The sequence below is a fragment of the Rhea pennata genome, chromosome 2 (genome assembly GCF_028389875.1).
Source record: "Rhea pennata isolate bPtePen1 chromosome 2, bPtePen1.pri, whole genome shotgun sequence".
Taxonomy (NCBI): domain Eukaryota; kingdom Metazoa; phylum Chordata; class Aves; order Rheiformes; family Rheidae; genus Rhea; species Rhea pennata.
Window position 1 is genome coordinate 147,427,355 of NC_084664.1, and position 21,034 is coordinate 147,448,388.

At 34.4% G+C, this 21,034-nt stretch overlaps 1 protein-coding gene across 3 annotated transcripts in view; it reads right to left on the reverse strand.

The window, feature by feature from the left end:
• Nucleotides 1–21,034, reverse strand: part of CSMD3 (CUB and Sushi multiple domains 3) — a 683,676-nt gene that overhangs the window by 180,792 nt on the left and 481,850 nt on the right. For all 3 annotated transcript variants that reach the window (XM_062568389.1, XM_062568388.1, XM_062568387.1), the window contains 4 exons: nucleotides 16,918–17,109; nucleotides 10,322–10,460; nucleotides 8,098–8,285; nucleotides 1,138–1,332 (listed from right to left, as the gene is read on the reverse strand). In XM_062568389.1, the coding sequence (XP_062424373.1) occupies nucleotides 1,138–1,332; nucleotides 8,098–8,285; nucleotides 10,322–10,460; nucleotides 16,918–17,109 (714 nt within the window). The remainder of the gene's footprint in view (nucleotides 1–1,137; nucleotides 1,333–8,097; nucleotides 8,286–10,321; nucleotides 10,461–16,917; nucleotides 17,110–21,034) is intronic.

Consider the following 21,034-nt stretch of genomic DNA (forward strand, 5'->3'; position numbering starts at 1 on the left):
GGGCCAGTTTTCCAATTTGTGGCCACTGAAGCTGGTGTTTCAGTACTGTAATATTTTGGTGAATAATGAAAACAATAGTTCTTCAAATCCTCATACTTTTATCATTTGGCACTTGGATATTCTGTTTAATTGTCGACCTGTATGTTTTACTGATACTCTCCCACTCACTGTAATAGGAATATAGTATATAACAAAGAAAAATCATATTCTATTTAAAATAAATATATTTAAAATGGAAATGAATTTCATAATATTTTGTATTCACATTGGGCAAAAGAACTGAAATTAAGATGTTACTTCTGAGATTTAATTTTAATCAAATCTTTAATCAAGTCTCAATTTTATTATTTAGTAATTTTGTGTTCCAAAAGTTAGCAATATCTGGACATACGGGACATGTTTTGCACTCAATAATACAGAATATCTGAAAAAAAAATATTGCATTCTTCTGGAGTGGGTATCAACTGCTGGAAAAAATCACCATCAAATCAGTAATGTGGAAATGGAATCTTTTCTTACATTCTAAACCTGAAGATGTTTATGCTGGAGTTAATCAGTTGTATTATCATTAAAGACAGGAGATTCCTGAAGTGAGTAACATTACTTATACGCATAGAAGTGTGAAGGACTGGATCTTCAGTTTGTTTCAAGGCTGAATTTTCCCAGTCACTAGATGCACAAAAGGTTAACTGATACACTGTGGTGTAAACAAAATGTTTCACTAAAGTACTTCTTCTGTAGTTTAAAAACAGTCATAAAAATGCAACAAAAATATATGATGACATTAAGAGTATAATTAATGCTCTATTTAAATAAGTATCCTAGGCATATATTTGTATGCTCTGCTGAAAAATTGCTGATTCAAGAATACAAGTAGAATCTGTCTTCAATAACTTGTAAAAATATTTATTTGATGATACTAAAATAATAACTTGTAACAATATTTACCAAGTGATATTAAACATGACAACCCAGTGATATTAAACATGACATTTTTATTAAATATATCACTGGAAAGACCACTTGTCCTAAGAAGTTTATTAAAACTGCTTCTTCTAATTTTGAATCTGTTTCTTCCATGTGACAAAAAAGGAATAAATTCGACAGCAACAACAGTAAATGAAATGCTGCTCTTACCGTGACAACTGGGCAGTGCTCTGTTCCACCCAGGTCTTCCATCATCTCCCATGATGCACGTTAGTGTGGAATATCCTTGAAGAACATATCCTGCATCGCAGTAATATGTTACAGTTGACCCCAATTTATAATCCATTCCAAGTCTTGTTCCATTCATTATATTCCCAGGATCAAAGCAAGACTCACGCAGTTTTGCTATAAAAAAAATGCAAACATAATTCTGAGTATAATAAAACATTATAAATATTCTTTGCTGTTCTGTCAAGGTCTTGTTTGAGCATCCTGTGAGGGTCTTCATCATGCTCTCATCTTCTCTAAGGAAACCTTCCTTTCACATCAAATGTTCTATCACTGTAGTGATCTCTTCCTCACTTTTAAAATTTCTACATAATAACCAAGACCACATCTCTTATAATTTTCCAAGCTTATACCTATAGAGCACCATTAGAAGAACTCCTGGGTTCACTGTGATCAGAGATGTAGCTATGTAGGAGACCTGAAGTTACATTTTATGGATGTGGTCCCACTGAACTAGGCACATCTTAGTTTTAAAATATAAAGACTGAAAACTGGGAAGTGGGGGAAGCTAATATAATATCTGCTTTAGAGGAAATAAAAAGTATGCATATGAGCAGCATTTCACAATTTGTGATTAATCAATAAACTCCAAGTGGAAATCTACATCCCTATACACTGCATGATACATTTTCATATAATTTTTCTTTGATGACTGGAGGACATAGCACGAGACTATTCCGAAGAATTATCTGCTTCCTTTGCTATTTATGCCTATTTGTTTTAAAATATTGAAATCCATTCTAACATGCATATCACCTTATCCCTGTTTCCCCCTTCCTTCCATAACATGAAAAGCAGTATGTCTAGTAACTAAGCCATAAAAAGTTGCACAGAAATAATACCTCAGCTCTTTTAAATAACAACACTGATAGGAGGGAAAAAAAAGTAAACATTTAGGTGAAATTTGCACCATTTTTTCATTAATGAAATAATAATAAAGGTATTAAGAAATCACAGAAGCTGGAATGAGGTGACACTTTTGTGTCGTGAAGATTTCAGATTCCAGAAGATTCCAGATTTTCCTCTTAATCACTTATGGATGTCGTGGAGAGGATCAACAGGGAACACTTACACACTTCCGCAAGGACTAGGAGGAACCAAATGGAGTTATCAATTGCCAATTTCTAAAACATCAAAAGAGGTGTTTTACTATGCATATTCGCACTGTGGAATTTTCTGCTCCAGGTAGGTAGGGCTGCCAAAAGATTAAATGAGCTTTGAAATTCTTGGAAGGCTATTTAAGAGGTTTAAATACATAGACATTTCCTCAGATTCTGGCAGTCTTCAAGCTAGATTTTCTGAAAGCTTACAGATACAAGGGAAAAATGATTAAACATTCAAATATTTTGTTATACTTTAGCCACATATCAGCTGTTGGTCACTACTGCAGACAAAATATTGAAGAAAACAGACGGTTTGTTCGATCTCCAAAGGCCATTTGTATATTGTAATATTTACGAGAGGAGAGAAAAGACACATTACAAAATCATAAAGTTATATTCTCATGTGAACACGGAAACATAGCTTAATTCTTCTGAAATTTCAATATGAAATTTTGCAAACGAATGTGAAGATATAATGTGGTTAACATTTTATCAGGATTTTTGTATCCAATCTGCAGAACATTGCTTCTGATACATACAATAACAAGTAATAGTTACAATGCATAGTTTTCTTAGGAGCAGGTAATAGAGGTTCAAGGCAATTCATTTGCGTAATTGCAGTCTGGTGCCTGTGACATCTAACTGCTTCCTATTCTGAATGGGAAAGCTTCAAAAGAAGAAAGGCCAAAACTTTGGTAACACTCATAGTCTGAAATCTGGTGGCACAATCAAAAGTTGAGAGATATAATTTAGTAGAAACCCTGTAAGATATCATATAATTATCATAATAATTACTTTGTGAGCCACTCACTTGAGAAGTATGACAGATCTTTCATTTTCAAATTCTCAACTTCATATAAAACGGTCCATTTAATTTAGAGGGTATCTTAACATTTTGGTAATAAGAAGAATGGAAAAGAATGAACTTTCCTTCTTACTAAATTTAAAGCTACATATTGTGAGATAACTATTCTTGAATTCATAAGAAATTCACATTTCAGAATTATGGCAAATCCTTGGATAAAGTATAGACTAATATCACGTAAGAAATTAAAGAGAGAAAAAGATGAAGTAATCTATTATGTCTGGTGTGTAAACCAAAACCTGAGGAAAGACATTATCTGTCATAGCACAAATTTTCTGTGGGAAACAATGACAGTCCTGTAATTTTCTTTTCTCCAAAGATACTGTTGTGACAGATTTTTGAAACTGCTGACTAAACACTAACAATGTCACTATGGAAATACAGTTTCTTAATAACTATTCTTAAAAATAAAATCTGAAATACTTAGCACCTTCAAATTACTTCTGGCAATCTGAAGTACCTCCTAAGAGAACTTGGAAAGTCAGTATATCAGGCCATAATACTTGAAGAAGTCAAATTTGGTAAAAGGATTCACCAGATGGAGCTGGGATCATGAAAAAGAGCAAATAAGTAGACCATATTAACAAACTTAATTTGTTTCTCAGGTAACTTTGGTATATCAGTAGATCCATTAAGGCTTCTGAAATACACACAAGTGATACATGCTGCAGCATTCTTGATGTTTAATAGGAAGCCTCTTTGTTAGCTAACATTTGGTAATGATGTTAAATCCCTCTAGAAAACTAGTATCTCAGTGCATGGAGAACAGCACTGGAAGCCAAGAGAATCAGGTGCTTTGTTCAGAACTTGATGACTTACTACTCTATCTCTAAGTCTCAAAAAGAACGAAGCTGTAATAGGCTTCTTAGAGAGACTATTACAGACGTACTTAACTACAGTAAATATTCATAATAACTCTATAAAGTGCTTATGATAAGTAATAAGCTGCTCCACTATTATGAAAGAGAAATGAAGTGAGGCAGGAAGGGAAGAATAACATCCAATGACAAACAGTTTACAAAATAGATCTGATGTAAACTGGTACAATTCACCCTTCCATTAAGTAGCTGAAGCCAGCCTTCTCTTCCTAAGGTTGAGTAAATCCAGTTTCTTCAGCCTCTCCTCATATGTCACATGCTCCAGCCTCCTAATCATTTTGGTAGCCCTCTGTTTGAATTGCTTCCATATCCCAATGGTCTTGTGTTGGTGAGCCTTGAACTGTACTCCAAGTGTGGTCTCAAAAGGGCCAAAGGGAAGAATTGCTTCCCCGGTCCTGCTGATCCCACTTTTCCTTCCACTCTGCCATTCTCAGTTCAGGATGCGGCTGGCTCGTGTTCAGCCTGTTGTCCCACAGACCCCCAGGTCCTTTTCTGCAAAGCTGTTCTCTGTCCAGTCAGCCCCTAGCCTGTACTGTTGCAGGGGGTTATTCCATCTAAGATGCATGACTTTGTACTTCCTTTTGTTGAAGGTTCCTGTCAGCTCATTTCTCCAGCCTAGTAAGAGCTATTTGAATAGAAGTGCCAGAGTATTGAATGCTCCCCACAGTTGGCCAAGATTGCCAACTTGCCAAGAGCACCAAAGCACCAAGAACATGCCCCGTTCCATCATGTAGGCCATCAGTAAAGAGAGTAGTGCCCACATTACTAACCCCTATTAACTATTTACTGGCTGCCAGTCTGAGCCCAGCAATCAGGCCAATTTTCTGTCTACCAGATTGTCACCTACCCACTCTCTATCTCACCAAATTTCATTCTCAAGATACAACGGGAGAATGTGTCAAAGGCATTTCTGTAGTCAGGGTATTCAATATCCACTGCTCCCTCATTGTATGCAAAGCTTTTCATCTTCTTACAAACAGCAACAAATTGGTCAGGCATGTCTTCTCCTTGGTAAATCCATGGAGGCTGTTTCCAAACAACTTCTTGTCCTTCATTGTTTTGGAAATACTTTCCAGGAGGATTTGCTCCATTCCAAGGACTGAAATTAAGCTGACCAACCTGTAGTTGCCTTTCTTGTCCTTTTGAAGATTAATATAATATTTATCTTTTCCAGTCTTCTTTTCCAGTTACCAGGAAGCTTGCCTGACTGCCATGACCTTTCAAAGATGGTAAGATAGCAACTTTGCAGTAATATCAGTCAGCTTCCTCAACACTCTTGGGTGCATCCCATCTGTTCCAATGGATTTACACATGGCCAGTTGGCTTAAGAGCTTCCTAAATCTTAAATTCTTCCACTGTGGAGGATGCTGCACTCCCATAGATCCTGATAGCAGGCTCAGGGAGGCCTGGGAGGCAAAGCTTGCCAGCAAAAAAAAAAAAAAAAAAAAAAAGTTTAAGGCTCCATAGCCTTCTCCATCTCCTCTCTCATCACGTTTCTTGCCCCACTGAGTAATGGAATATTCTTTAGCCTTTTTAGGCTGCCAATGGACTTCAAGGCTGCCCTTGACCTTCACAGCACTGACTTCTCTGTTTGCGAGTAACAAGTCCAGCAGAACATTTCCTCTAGTCAGTTAGGGATCACCTACATCAAGAATTTGTCATAAACACACTCTGGAAATCTCCTGAACAGCTTGTGATTAGTATATTGCCCTTGTAACAGATAATGAATTGGTTAAAATCCTCCATTAGTACCAAGACCTGTGATCATAAGGCTTCTGCCATCTGTACAAAGAAGGCTTGGTTCATCAAACATCCTATTAAGAGTTTTCTTGTCATTAATGCAATCATTATTTTTGACCAAATTAAATGCATGTTGGTTTTCTATTTCAGATGTCATGCCTACATCATTTGAATATAGTTTATGACCCAGTAATAGTAATATGATAGAATAATATAGATAATAACAGAGTAACAGGTGAAACTATTTCCTTTCTTTTTAAACACATTAGTTGTCCTATTACTGTCCTGCCAACTTTTGTTTTAGGTTTCAAGCACTCATTCCTCGCTGTTAAAGGTTTTGCTTTGGATTCTGGGATATTTACTAAAAGTGAACTGTCTCAGAACCTTAAACATATAAGAAATGGATTGAAAATAAGCATGTAGAAAACTAACAACAATCTAAACAATTGTTCTGAAACCTTACAACTGATCTTTTGTGCACTAGTAAGAGTTATATCACTTTCAAATTTTAAGACATTACAGTGATGATACTCTTACGATATCCATAAAGTAAGTTTAAATATAAATATAAACATAAATACAAATACAAATGCAAATGTGTGTGTATGTATGCAATATTTAACAAATAGCCTCAGTACAGATCGCATAATTCACGAGTAAGGAGTTTCTCTGCTTAAGAGATTTTGATAAAGGTCTAAAAGTTAACAGTCCTTGAAGTTCTTTAGTGGGAATTAAAATACCTCCTTCTGCTTATGTCCTTTTTTTCCCCTTAATTTAGATGTTCAAAAGCATATGGCAGATATTCGGAGAAGAGCAAGAGATATAACAGTATTAGGTGAACAGCGAAAATAACAGTTAGGTTGAATCCTTTCTCAAACCTTCCCTCATCGCCTTACGCTCATGTATGCATACACAAACACATATACGCACAGTCTAATGCCTACATCCTCCCATTACCTAGATTTACAATCATTTTAAAGATATAGGATAAATCTCCTTGAAAGGGTGACTCCTGGAAGCACAGAAAGAAATATGGGATCATAGTGACACACCCAAGCTAACAGTAAAGTTGGAAATAGAATTTTGTCTTGAATCGAAAGCACAGTAAATAAATCACTTCCTTATTTAAACATAAACTAAGAATGAGAAGAAACTGTGCCCCTAATGACTGTCTTTCACATTTAGATTGGTGGATCTGAGAAACTGTTTAATTCCATAAGACATGGCTGCATTCAACAACACAGGAAAAGACTGCTCCCTTTGCAAAATCCATATGGTTTCTCATTCTTTAAAAGTTCTGCATCCCTTTATTGTTTTATATAGTACTCACATCTGCACTTGCCATTCTTCAATTTCATTGAGAAGGAAGAAGAAATATTTTAAGTGATGTGGAAAAGTGCATACAACTGGATTTACCATTAACATGTTTCTGAGCTACTTTCAACTTCTTAGGGCTAAATTATACTTTGGAACTAACTTTCCTTACATTTGTGGAACCCACTGGTGTTAGGAAAGTAAAAGGAGCCTCTGTGGGTTTGCCAAAGTAACAAATGCATTACTCTTTTTTTGTATACTTTTGTGTTTATCAACTGTTATCAGAATAAATGGAGAGGAGAATCTATCCAAAGAGGTTATGATGTATTGCCTTTATTCCAACAACATTCATGTTTTCCCACTGGCTATCTTTATACATTACTGGATATGTTCATATTCATTTTATATTTGATATTTCTGTCTCTTGTGCTAAACTGAAAAAGTTTTGAAACTCCTACTGATCTTTACAAGCCTTCATTTTCTTGTTTACGGTGTTATGACCTTATGTAGATAGATTTACTATGGCCTACCATACAAAGGTCTAGCCCAAGACTTTTTCATTTTGAATCACTGGCCTTCTAGAACCTGGAGCATCTTTTCATCTTACAAGAATCTGAGATACAAATATGCCAAAATGCCCTACTGCATAGTGGAAAAATAAAAATAAATTATATACTGGGGGAAAAATATATCTACGCTGTCTAATGTTGTCAATTAATCATTATTTTTGAAACATATAAATTGAGGTCTTCAGCTTTTCTGCTTTTGATTGTGAATTTAACATTATCCTGTGTCAGCTGAATGAAATCATATAGCAGAAGCTCTATCTGAAATTAGTATTTTATAATGCTCTATTCTATATGAATAGATAACACACATATCATAGGCAAAACCAAAGCACAACCAGAGTAATTAAAACGGACTAAGGTTTACCCTCATGCATTAAACTTTTTTAATAGAAAAGAAAAATGATTTCCTTTACCTTTGTACTCCAGGTGGAAACCAGTGAAACTAACAGATCCATCACTTCGAAAAGCCAGATGCATGGTATTTGAACTGCTTTCTATCCTCTCAGGCAACTTGCTGTCTTGAAAGCTCCCAATCAGTGGGCTATTACTGTCTGGCCCATCATAGATATAAAGAAAATCATAATTTGGTTCTATACTGAAACTGTAGAACAAAAAAGAGAAATGGTAGCTAGAATATGCTTTGCATAACATTTTCACTCTAATCACATTAAATAAAATCTTAACATCATTGTTTTCATAAAAGGAAAAACATGCCCTCAGAATAATGATTTGTGTAAGTGCTTTGTTATAAAAAACAATGGAAATACTATATTTATTGAATCTCTGCTTAGAAAAAAAATCATTATTTTTCTGCTAGTCAGCAAACTATGTAAACTTTTAAAATAGAGAATAATGATTAAAGAAAATATTTCTAAAGCTTTAGGGAAATAAACAGCTTAGATCTGCCAGAACCCCTGACAGAAATACTTCATATAGAATACTATCATATACAATGCAGTCTGCTGCAGAATAAGAAAGTGTACACCTCCAGGCAGCCTGAACATTTTCACATCGCAAATGGATGATCCTCCAGTAACCCTAAGACAGCACTTTGACCATTGTTAGCATAGCTCAAAAAGGTCTAGTATTTAAACCTTCCCTCTTCTTTCTGCCATGTTGCTCAGGTGAATTTGAATTTAATTTTACTTAAGGGCAGAGAATTAAGTAAAATTCCTTGTAAGGTTGTCCTTGTACAAAAAAGGTGGTTAAAAAACAGAGATATAACCACTAGAAATATTTCATCTCTATGTTTCATAGTGATTAAAGATCTGATCCAGTACCATTAGTTAATTTTTAATTTTTTATTTAAAAGTTAAAATTGTTAACTTTTGGATTATTTCCAAAAGATTTTTGAAGTAGAGTATTTTGTGTCTCTCAGTTTAAGGGTGGCCTGGAATGAGTATCACTCAAAAGCACTATTTCATAGTGTTTAGTGAATTTTAAATTTTTTATCCAGAGTTTAGTTTATATAGGAATGGTTTTTTCTTGCTCCGGAACAGTCTGTGCGTCACAAGTGCGGCAAATCTCAGTTAGGATGTGTCCCCCTCTGTTCAAGATTAAGCTTCTGAGAGGAATCATAGTAACTGTCCAGATTTTAAGACTGACGTGACAATATCTGGGATCTATAAATAGTGTTCACATATTCTCATGTCAGAACTGTTTATCTAAACTCAGTCCAACATGAAGAAGCACACTGAATCTCTTCCTACATTAAGTGACTCTTTCTAGACTAGCCAAATACAAAATATAATAAAAGGTTTCCAGGGCACAGTATAGGTAATATCTAATACGGTAAAGGTAAATATCAAATGTATTTTAACAGCAAAACACACACTATACCACTAAGCAACAGCTGAGGACAAATATACAGATAATATGATCATTAAAGAGGTTATCACATTATCAATGACCAGAGCAGTAAAGCTAGTATTATATAACACCTGCCATAAGGAGGACTTAAATTTAATGCAACATTAAAACTAGTTCTTTTATCTTTTATGTGGTACTATCATATGTTGCAATTTGGATGTATTTTTTCACACATAATAAATATGTGTATTAATGTACTTCATGGGTTATGTACAGTGCTAGGAGCAGAAGTTCCTCTGTGAATTCTACTAAGCTCAATTAAATACTGCAATGGAAATGCAAAAACTATTTCATTTAATAACCACGACAGCAGCACCTTTGCTGTTTGCAAAGTGATATGGGTTGATAAAACTACTTTTAAACACTACTTTGGATTTAAGTATCAGCAGAGTATGTTGCATGAAACACGATCAACCAACAGGTGTCCTGCTCAGAGGCCTTCCTCCAGGGCTAGGGAGGACACGGTGGATTAGCCCACACCGCCTGTTCAGGAAAAGTCTCTGCAACCGGAGTGCCATCCGCTTCTGCCTCAGTCCGTGCAAGCCAGGCACGCTTTAACCACACAGGAGCAACGAGCTCAGGAGCTCAAACCCCATGTGCACTGGATACTTGAATGCCTCCACTGAGACTGCTAACAGAGATAATAACTATGCATCACCTTGATAGCTATTGCAGGTGTACCAGATGTTATCCTACAGACCTCTGAACAGCTGCCAACAGTTAACTTACAAACAGGATTTCAGGAATTATGAGCGAGTAGCAGTTTACCTGATAAATGCCAATGATATAACGTAGTCATTATTAACAGTGATAGTCCAGTCACAATCTCTGCTATGGGGATAAGGATGAGGAAAGTTCGGTGAAAGTATAAAACCTGATGAGCCGGTCAAGTTTCCTCCACAGGGAGCTGTAAATAAAAACAAATTGAAATTGAGGAGATACGATAGGAGAAAAAGAAGAAAGTACCAGCAATCTGTTCACTGACATTTAATTAAACAAGAAACAACTGAAGTATTTACAAAGCTTTAATAGAAATAAAAACTGAATTCACATTTCTCTTTAGTCAAATATTAAATACTACTAAGTGAAGCACTTGTTTCTGAACTTTATATCCTTTTATTTTTCTCCATGGCATTATATCCAGGCTTTTCTGAAAACACTGTGAACCTGAGAAACATTCTGGCTGCTGACAGAAAGCAACGTTAGCATTTCGTTTTCTACTTCTTTTTACAGGCACTCCAAAAAAAGTTTTTTAGAATATGAAGTACACCTTATCTATACTAATGCAACTATGCGCATTTTCACAAGTCAGAATGATTATTAATTCAGATCAAGACTGACATAAACAAAACCCAACAAAAGCATTCTAGCAATTGCAGCTCGTATACTCAAACATAAAGAGTATTAAGTCTATTAAGCACACTCAGAATAGGAAAAAACTAATTTTTCTGTATGATTTTGAGATTTCTCAGTTTTGTGCATTTTGTGGTCCAGAACTGTAAATACTTGATAAAAAGAATAAAGGTGTCTATAGCAGAATTAAGTTTTTTAGTCCAGCAGTCTTTAACTGACATTTCATATAAAAACAAGAAAACAAACATGTTTTCTATGGATCTTTTTTGAAAGAACTTCTTAAATTGTGTTTAAATGACTCTAGCTGTGCATTAACACAAAGATATATCATTTTGTGAAATAGAATTCTATAATGCAATCATCTGCACTATCAGGGAAGGGCGTCAATCACTTAGTTTTCTCATTCTCCTTTCTTCTAAACTTGCACTTACAGTAAAGATACTGTGAACTCAAAGATTATACATAATCCCTTATACTTAGAAAATGAACTGAGAAATATACACAATATTTTTTAATGTCATGAGAAATAAATCACAAATCATTTAAGAATTCAAGTAATGGCAATTAGAAAATTTAAATAGATTAACATATCTGGAGTTGCATTACATATCTGAATTAGTATATTATTTGTCCATTTTATATATTTTTTCTTATATTGAAAAGGAGTAGTAGATAGCTAAATTACCATTATTTAGAATCTCTTCAATTATATTTTGGTGCAATAGCAGTAACAAATTCCAAAAATGCTATTTTGTCTAAAAGCGGTCAAGAGTTGAACAACTACCTAGCTTTAGGAACATATAATTATTATAAAACAATAGAACTAACAACTGCATAGAATAATCTTCCCAGACTGTTAGCCCAGATGATTTGCTTTGCAATTACCAAACACAGATTTTATCATGAGAGCAGTTTCTCAGAAATTTTTAAAAGTTAGACAAATTTTAATTTGACTTTAATTTGGAGAAATTTTATATACATTGTAAAACAAACAAAAAAAAATCTTACTTAATTTTATAACAAGGATCATAACAGTGATTATTCTGTTTTCACAAGATTAAGGTTGATAATGTTCCTAATCAGAAACATATTTTTATTTAATGTTCTATTGTTACAATTCATATTAAAAAAGAACAGGATAAAAATATTATAAAATAGCAATCTTGTTCCTTTAACTGTAAAAGGGATCCCATTAACCCTTCATCCTGTTGAACAAAAAGAGTTTGTGTAAAATAGCTTTGAAGTGTGAGGATGCATGGAATATAAAGGTTGCTCATCATCTGAAACTAATGTTCCTTGGTATGACCCTGCACATGCATGCTCCTCAAGTACCTTAAATGTTCAGGTTGCACCATCTGTACATCTCAAGAATGAAAACGTAAAGAGGCTCAGACATTAGGGTTATGTACTATAATCAAGCTTCACTGATGTGACCCCTAAATTCTAGCATGCTGAAGATACTCTCTGAGGCACCCTGAATGGCTTTTGCCTATGAAGAGTGAGAATACAAAGAGGTTAGTTCAATTCATATGTGCTCCTTCCAGACCACCTTCTTCTACTGTCCGGATTCGCGATACTTTCCTGATGTGATTTTGATTTAGTTTAGTTCTCTGTTGAGTACGTTAGAATATTTGCGTATTAGCAATTTCTTCCCCATCTACCTACACATTAGCAGTTGCTACTTCTGTTAAAGTGAGGAGATAGTCTCTTTGGTTTAATCTTTGCCAAATCTAGCTGATAATCTGAAAGAAAACCCATGGAATAAGTGGAAATCACATGAATTTGGGCAGTCAACATGTATTTTATTTCAAACTTTACCATAAATAGTGGTAATAGACATTAACCTTCAACTATGCAAAATATCTCCCAGGTAGAATTTTCTGCAGGTTCACAAATTTCTTCTTTTTTTTTTCTTTTTTAAGTTTGATTAAACAAAAGTTTTGTTAGACAGTAAACTGAGAAAGGCAACATCATCTAATGATATTTTTCATGAAAATTACCATTAGATGATGTTGCCTTTCCCAGCTTCCTATTTGCTCCAAACTTGTTTCAAGATTATCTTTCTCTTTGTGGCTGAATTAAAATCACGTGTGTTTCAGAATACATTGTTTTCTGAATTTAATATGTAGAAGAATATTATTAATAGTGTCATAACTTTTATTTCAAGTCGTAACTGAGGGAAGACCAGCACTGAAAGCAGAGCATAACATTTGAAGGATGGACACCTACCATTATTTATAATATTGGACACAATACTGAATAAATGTAGGAAAAGACAGATCACAATACACTACAAAAAATGTGTTTTCCAATGTATTATACAATGAAAACTAGATGTAGGCTATGTTAACTCATCTGCAAAAACCTCTGTAAACATAGTGGTGAGGTAGGATTGTGCCAGATACTATTGTCTGTTTGTGTGATGATTATAATATTCATTATTTATAGAGGAGGAAGAACAGATGTTTACTCAAAACTATTTAATCTGTGTGGAAGGCAATGAAAGGCAATTGCAGAACTTTCCAGCTTTTTTTTATTGTTATGAATTACATATTAACAAGAGAAATAAAATGCATAGTTTCATTAGGTATTCTGCTTTAAAAAGAGATATTAAATCTAATATTGAAATTATCTCTATTAAATACGAGATAATAGTTGATGACAGATCTTCAGAAAAAACATATCTGTTTGAAGTGTACCTGTCTCAAAAGAGTTTAAAATCCAAATCATATTGTTTTCATTGCATTTTTTCTTATTATAAAAAATTTTCTTTATGAAACAAGACTTGATTTTTTATTTCATTCATTTAAGATATGCCATCAGAAGAAAAAAGAAAGAAAAGACAAACAGTACTGGAAATACAATTTGTTTTAAAACTAGCTAAAAGTCTCATTCTATTATTTGATAGTTCTTATATCCTTGATATAGATAAAAGATCTACTATATGGAAATTTTCATTGGTAAATTCACTAGTGTGATTTTTTTTTTTTTTTTTTGAAGAAATCACTGCTGGAATTCATTCTTTATAAAAGTTTTTCTATATATCTATGAATGAAAATCAAGTCCCTGTTCAAAACAAAAAAAAAAAAAAAAAAAAGAAAAAATATCTATCTATATCCTTAAAAATATGCTATTTTATAGAATAGTAATTATTAAGCTATCTACTTTTGTTGATTTTGGGGGTGAATAGAAAAACTAGACAAGATAAAAGTAGTAACATTCTTTTACACTAATATGTTCAATACTTTTCATTTCTCAAACATGGAGTCTCAGAGTTACAGCTTCTCAGAAATAAAATAGTAGAACCAATATTTAGCTCTTTGTAATTTCCCCATTGTTATTTCCGTTTAAATGAAGGCCTGCTTAAAATTTTGTTATAGACAAGACTATAGAAAGTTAAACAATCAAGGCAGCCCCAGCTGCAAGAAGCATTTGCAAGTACACTTACTGTGCTCTCAGCATTAATAATTAGAGGAGGTTTGAGGTGGTATTTCGTAGCGAAAAGAACTGCTAAAATACATCTAGAGCATGCTATACCTATAGACCTCAAGAATTATCCCTGCCTTTCATTTCTGCAACAAAATGATATTTATTTTTTGTAAGACTTTGCTTAAGACTTGATATAAATCGTGATGAAGCTGAAGACTAAACTTTGTACAGTTTTGATATATAAGCATGGAAACAACAAGACTCAAGTGAAAGTATTTCACGTTGGAAAAGAATTATGAACTTCAGAGCGTAGTCAACTACAACAGGCAATTCTGAAATCTTTAGGCTCCAAGCCAAGTTTGCACACTAGAGTTTAGTCCCTTGGCATCTCATTATCCCAAATAACATATAATCATACAAAATCATCATAAAATGTCTCTTAAAGCCTGACTTTCAGTCAGTTAATCATCATAATATGCATTCTTGCTGCTACAGGTGTTTCTGCATAGTGTGTGGATATTACAAGTATTAGACAAACAAACAGATGTATATAGTTAAGAAAACAAATGTATGCATATGTGAGCACCTGTATTTAATCTATTTAATAATATTATCAGCTCGATACCAATAAACAATAAGATTCCTAGCTCTGATTTATCATAGGGTAATTATTTTTGCTTGAAAAAATATTTTTAAAACAGTAATATTAAATGACGCCAATCAAATAACAACAGTCTAATATATTCATGTTCTTAGACCTCTAGCATTCTTTTTATTTTTTCCTTATACACCTACACAGGTTCAATTACAATTATTGTTACAATTTTGTATATTGTTACAGATGTATAGGGATATAAGATATAAGAATAATAAGAACTGAGCAGTAAAAAGTTTATTTTCTGCACTCTTCCAACAAAGAGTGTAGACAGTCCATGTCCTGAGGATCACACAGACAAACTACACAGGAAGGTACAGTAAGGAGAATAGGAACAGAGAAAATAAAACTTTGATGTGGTGGGTAGAACAGCCACAGGCACCATGCCTGTGCCATGATATGTGTGCAGACATCTGGGTGCAGACACACACGTGTGTGTGCACACAGAGGATGCAGCTTTTATTTTGTAACAGCTAAGGTCAAGTTAAGGTTATCAAAGGTAAGAAAGTGTGCAAATTTTGGCAAGCTACCCAAGGGCTCCTCTGAGGTGCAGTCTCAGGCTAGGTCCTGAGCAATGTCCCCTAAGGCCACCACAGGATGGATGAGGACGGGGGATGCTCTGCAGAGCCCCTGTCCACCCTGCTGACTGCCTCCTCCACACCCTCTGGGCCAAAGGCTGCTGTCTCATTAGCAGTCACTAATGAGTTCTAACTAATAATTAACACTGCAGAGTTGCCCTTGTTTCCCCCCTTTCAAACCGTCCGGCTGGGGAAACCAAGAACAAAGATGGGACCTCGCCACGGTGTCACCCAGGTCTGCGCAGAGGGCTTATCGCTGCACTGGGCCTACCCAGTGTCCTCCCACTTGTACTTCCTTGGAGAAAAATTCCATTTTCTTTTTTTTTTTTTTTCTATGCTATCACACCTGCAGGTTCTATTTAGATAAATTTAGATAGATAACAGATAATCTATCGTGACCTTTAGGAATTTTCAGGCTTGCAGGCACTGTCCTCTGAGACAAAGTCTTCCAACATTCTACTCACATGGCATCACATTTGACTGCATTAAAGAATATACTGGGCACATAATTGGGTACCACAGTATTTAGCAAACTACCCAGATCAGTCTTTGCAATTGACTTTTCCCCATCATTATTTATTACTCTGCTTTCGTAGTGGTAGAGTTTTAGATAGTGTTTTAGAAGTGATTAGATTTTTCTAAATCAGTAATAAAAATTATTAGGATTTGGCTGAGAATACATTATTGGAAGACTACAATCTACCAAAGATTTTTGTAATTTCTTATCACTTTTCATGATGATTCAGTTAATGAAATTAAATGTTTTTAAAATCCACTTAATATGGGTTGTGCTTATCAAAATGCAATTAGGGATTGAAACAGTATTTCCAAAAGTAAATGGAATAACATATTTTTAACTAATGAAAATTTTGTTCTTTCTAAAATAACAATGAATTCTCAGAGCAATTATGCTACCATCTTCTAATTATTTTCTGTTGCATCCTACATTTGTCCTTATGTAATTTTACCTTGTCTATAAATTTACTAGGTCATCTGCCTGATGTTTTGCAAGTTTGGGCACATTAACCAAATCTTCTACAATTATCATCATTTTTTAAGTTTTAAAACAAAGCTAACAGTGTTACTGACACTGACTTTCTTGCTTTCTCTGTCACATGCCATCAATCTATAAATAGCATGGCCTTGATTAGGAAAGGAAAAGACCTATTATAGGGACAACTACAGAGAAAAGATCTTGCTAACATCCATCGAAGCTTTATACAGAATATTTTATCAGGTGCACAATACTCTTATGCATTTGCTTCTCAAAGGCAATTTCTAATGCACTGTGATTAATTACACCAGGATTTCACAATTTAGGAAAGCATTCTCTGAGGTTTTCTGCATACCTATACAAACTGGTGGGTTGGGCTGCCAGAAGTACCGGTTTTCTACCTGAATGCAGGTTATTCTCTCATCTCCTTGCAGTTCATATCCTGGGTCACACTGGAAAAGAACAGTGTCTCCAGGTTCTCTTCCATCCCCGTTTCTAGTTCCGTTCATGGGGACACCAGGATCACGGCAGGCAGTAGCTACAGAGCCTAAAAAAAGAGAAGAGAAAAACAAAAATAAAAAAAGCAGGTTTTCAATCCACTTTTGTCACATTTAACCAATTTGTCATTAGATTTTTCTAGTCAGGTAGCTCTGCAATTCCAAAATTTTCCCAGTCACTTCTACACTTTTGAGAAATCATACTAAAATATATGGGCAATACAATGCTTCTTTTATACTATTAATTTTTGCCATCCATTTTAACTATTGAAGGTGCCTACTTCTTTCATTTATTTTTTGTACAGATTCTGTGTAGTGTTGCAACATGCAAAAAAGAAAGTAGATTTCCTAGTTCTCTGTACAATCTGCAGAATTAACATAGAAGAATTTTTAATATGAATAATGAGAAAAATTGATAAAGAGCCTTAGATTGTTCAAATAGCTATGTCTGCATGCATTTCCAATTCTCCATAGTGCAAGGTTTCTTAAATGCACATACTGCATAAGATTTAGCAGGAAATCTGGAAGTAAATTCCAATAGTGAGTGTGTGTCTGCTTATGTATGTATGTAACCTACACACAGCACATTTACTGTGCTATGCTTTTGTAGCAATATTAAAAATACATATCTATATAAAAATGCAAATGGACTTTGAGATAAAATAGTCATGCATCATGCATAACTTCAGATTACTACTATACTATATCTGCACTCACAATCAATGATTACAAAAGCAGTATCATGTACAGATTTATAAATATCTCTCCTTAGTTAATGTTTTATGATGAATATATTATTTAATACTCTGCAAAAAAGCACAATCATATGAAAAATAAGCACATCATTCTTTATTTAAGTAAACATCATTTCCTACTTATATTAGAGTACTGCAACTTACTGTATGTTCTTCAAATATATAACAGAAGTCAAGGTTGCCAGTGGAACTAGTCCCATTGAACTCAGCAATCTGCTGGTAAAGGGACAGGACTAGGGATTAATTCAGATGCCCTTTTTCTGGGGCACTAATACCAACAGAATTTGTCTGGAGTGTGGGGTTTTTTTTTGTATATTTACTATATTTTTTTAAGAAGAAATTTTGCTCTAAACAGGTTATTTCCCTAGAAATCAAATATCTTGCTTTCCAAGACATAGTTAATCAAAAATAAAATAATTAGCTCTATAAACACAAGGGGTTTCCAAATTTCCTTTTTTCCAAATAAGAAGTGGCCTAAGAGTGGAAGAAAACAACAACAACAACAACAACAAAAAAAAAAAAAAAAAAAAAGGATCAACTCTGACTATAAGTTGGGGAAAATTTTCCTCCATGTCTCTCAAAAATGAAGTAAGTACCTCTTTGAAACGTTAGCAGAGAGAAGCAGCCGGCGGGGTTTGCTTGGCCAGAGGAAGAGGAGGCTGCCTTCTTCCCCCCAGGCCAAGGCACAGCCTCCTCCTGGAGGCACGCAGCAGAAGGACTCAGGGAACGTGCAGCAGTTGCAAGAAGGGAAATTACAACAACAGGGGAAGAGAACTTGGTTCATCACCAGGGTAGTCAAACCCCAGAACAGTTTTTCCACAGAGGTTGTTTTATCACTAACTTCGGGGACATTCAAAGCTCAAAAGGACGAGGCCCCGAGCAGCCTCTGCTCTGATCAGGGACTTGGACTAGAGGATACTTCTTTTAACTTCATGAATTCCCATTAAGCACACACGGACTTTTTTTTTTTTTTTTTTTTTTTTTTTTTTTAAGACTTTGATTTAGAGCTCATTTTTGCATTACAGCGCTAGATTGCTAAGGAGGCAGAGTCTCTGCTCCCACAGTGGAAACAGATAAATTGCTATGAAGTCTGGATTTTAGATTTTTAAATACTCAGTCTGTAGAAGTCTGATTCTCATTTGTCAGTTTGCTGAGCCATCTGCAAGGCTCTGTAAGAGTATCAAACCTAAGTGAAGGATTTATGAAACAACCTCACAGACAAGGTGAGCTGCTATTTTAGAATCATCCATTAACGTCAAACAGAAATTCTCAATAATTTGATAAAAAAAAAAAAAAAAGACTATGTTCTCAATGCATAAAAGGTAAGAGGACCTAACACAGCAGTTAAAAAAAAAATAGTAGCCATGAAAAGATGCATTTATTTTTTACTTTCTCAAAAAACAATAGTCAACTAATTTGTCTTAATTGGTCTAAAATCTGTGGAATATTTTACTTTTTTTTTTTTTTTTTTTTTTTTTTTGGTTAAAGTGCTACTTTAAGAATGCACTTTAGGAAAAAAGCCTCTATAAGATCTCTACTACCTGATATATGATTGATTTATTCATGTAGTTGTGTTGTACAGCATTATTTTCATCAGGATAACAACAGCAGTGATGATTTCTTACTGCAAGTGTAACAAAGCTGTAAAGCTACTGACTTAGAGGTAAGATAATTTGTCCCACGGCCTTTGGCAATGTGATCTCTAGTATGCTGATGACAGTAGCTCTCAACTGCTGTGTGAATCTGCACAACTTTGGCTATTGAGTAAAATCCTGGGATAGGTATGCAGGGATACATTTATGAAAATGGGACAAGCCAAACACAGATACATTTGCAATGCATCATTGCTCTGAATGTTTAATTTGTATCAATAAAACACTCCCTCCCCTTTTCAGTTGAGAGCAAGCACTCCAATCGGTTTTGTATCTCTCACCTCTATTTCAAAAAACATATATACTTACCTAAACATATTCCCTATACATACACCTAGAAATAATTGAGGATTATACAGTTCCTAAAAAAGACCATTTTCACCTTCAGCTTTCCCTTCCTTTCATTAAAAAAAGGATAAATTAGGAAACACTTTTCACCTTTCCAAACATCTTTACACACCTCTATGGTGAGCTTAAAATATAAATAAATGATTCTCTTTTGTGTTTCTGACAGCCACAGATGTTTCTTTCTAATCACGTGTCTAAATCCACCTTAAGTAAGTGGGATTCATTTAACCTAATTTTCACCATGCAAAATCTAAAAGTGTCTTGTTAGTACACTTATTTTCTAGATTCTCTCTACAGTCAATAGAAAAAGAAGAATCCTATACGAATACCTTACATTAGACATCTAACTTCTATCCTAAGAATAAATTTGTTATTCTGACTCACTTGGCAGCATATATTTGCCTTAAAAAAGGAGAAGAAAATGACTTTTTTTTTTTTTTTGATAAATCAAATTGTCAGAATAAGAACTCTCAAATACAGAAATATCTTTTCCCTGGGGCAAGGTTAAAAAATAGCTCTATAGGAAGCAAACTGGCAAAGAAAAATCTCAACACTGGATATAATTATGGAACCACTGCACTTCTTGACAGTAAACACATATTAACCATATATTCATAAATGGATTTCTTAATCACAGCTTTCTGTAATTTCTGCTCTTTTTCTTATGCTCCTTTTCATATGCCTGACTCTAGCCCATCATTATCACTGTGTAAAACTGTATGTTTATATGTTTGATCTGACAGCGGGGGTCCCCATTACCAGTGTCTTAGTGGGATGCGTTCTTTACTGCATTCTGTACTCTCTATTCGCCTCTTTATTCTGCTTATTTTTGAACACTTATTTTCATGATATTTCTTCAGTCTCTTCCTTTGAAGCATCATTAGTGCTTTATAGATGAAGTGAATATTCCAGCACAAGAACTTTATTCTTTTTTTTTTTCTCCTATTAGATGTTCAGGGACTTCAATCACCACTTTTGTCATTTCTCATGAAAATATGTGGAGTAAGCAAAAACTCCAGGAATGATAAAGTTCCTTATAACCTTGCTATCATACCTGCAATGCAGTCCTGAAAGCTTTCTGCAAAATCAATGGAGCTGGCTATCACAATCCCCCATAAATTCATGTATAGGCTTTAAAGCTTTTTGCCAGAGATTAAATTAATAGCTATATCAAGGGAAGGGTAGTTTGATTTGTATCCTATTACAATCACTGTAAACTC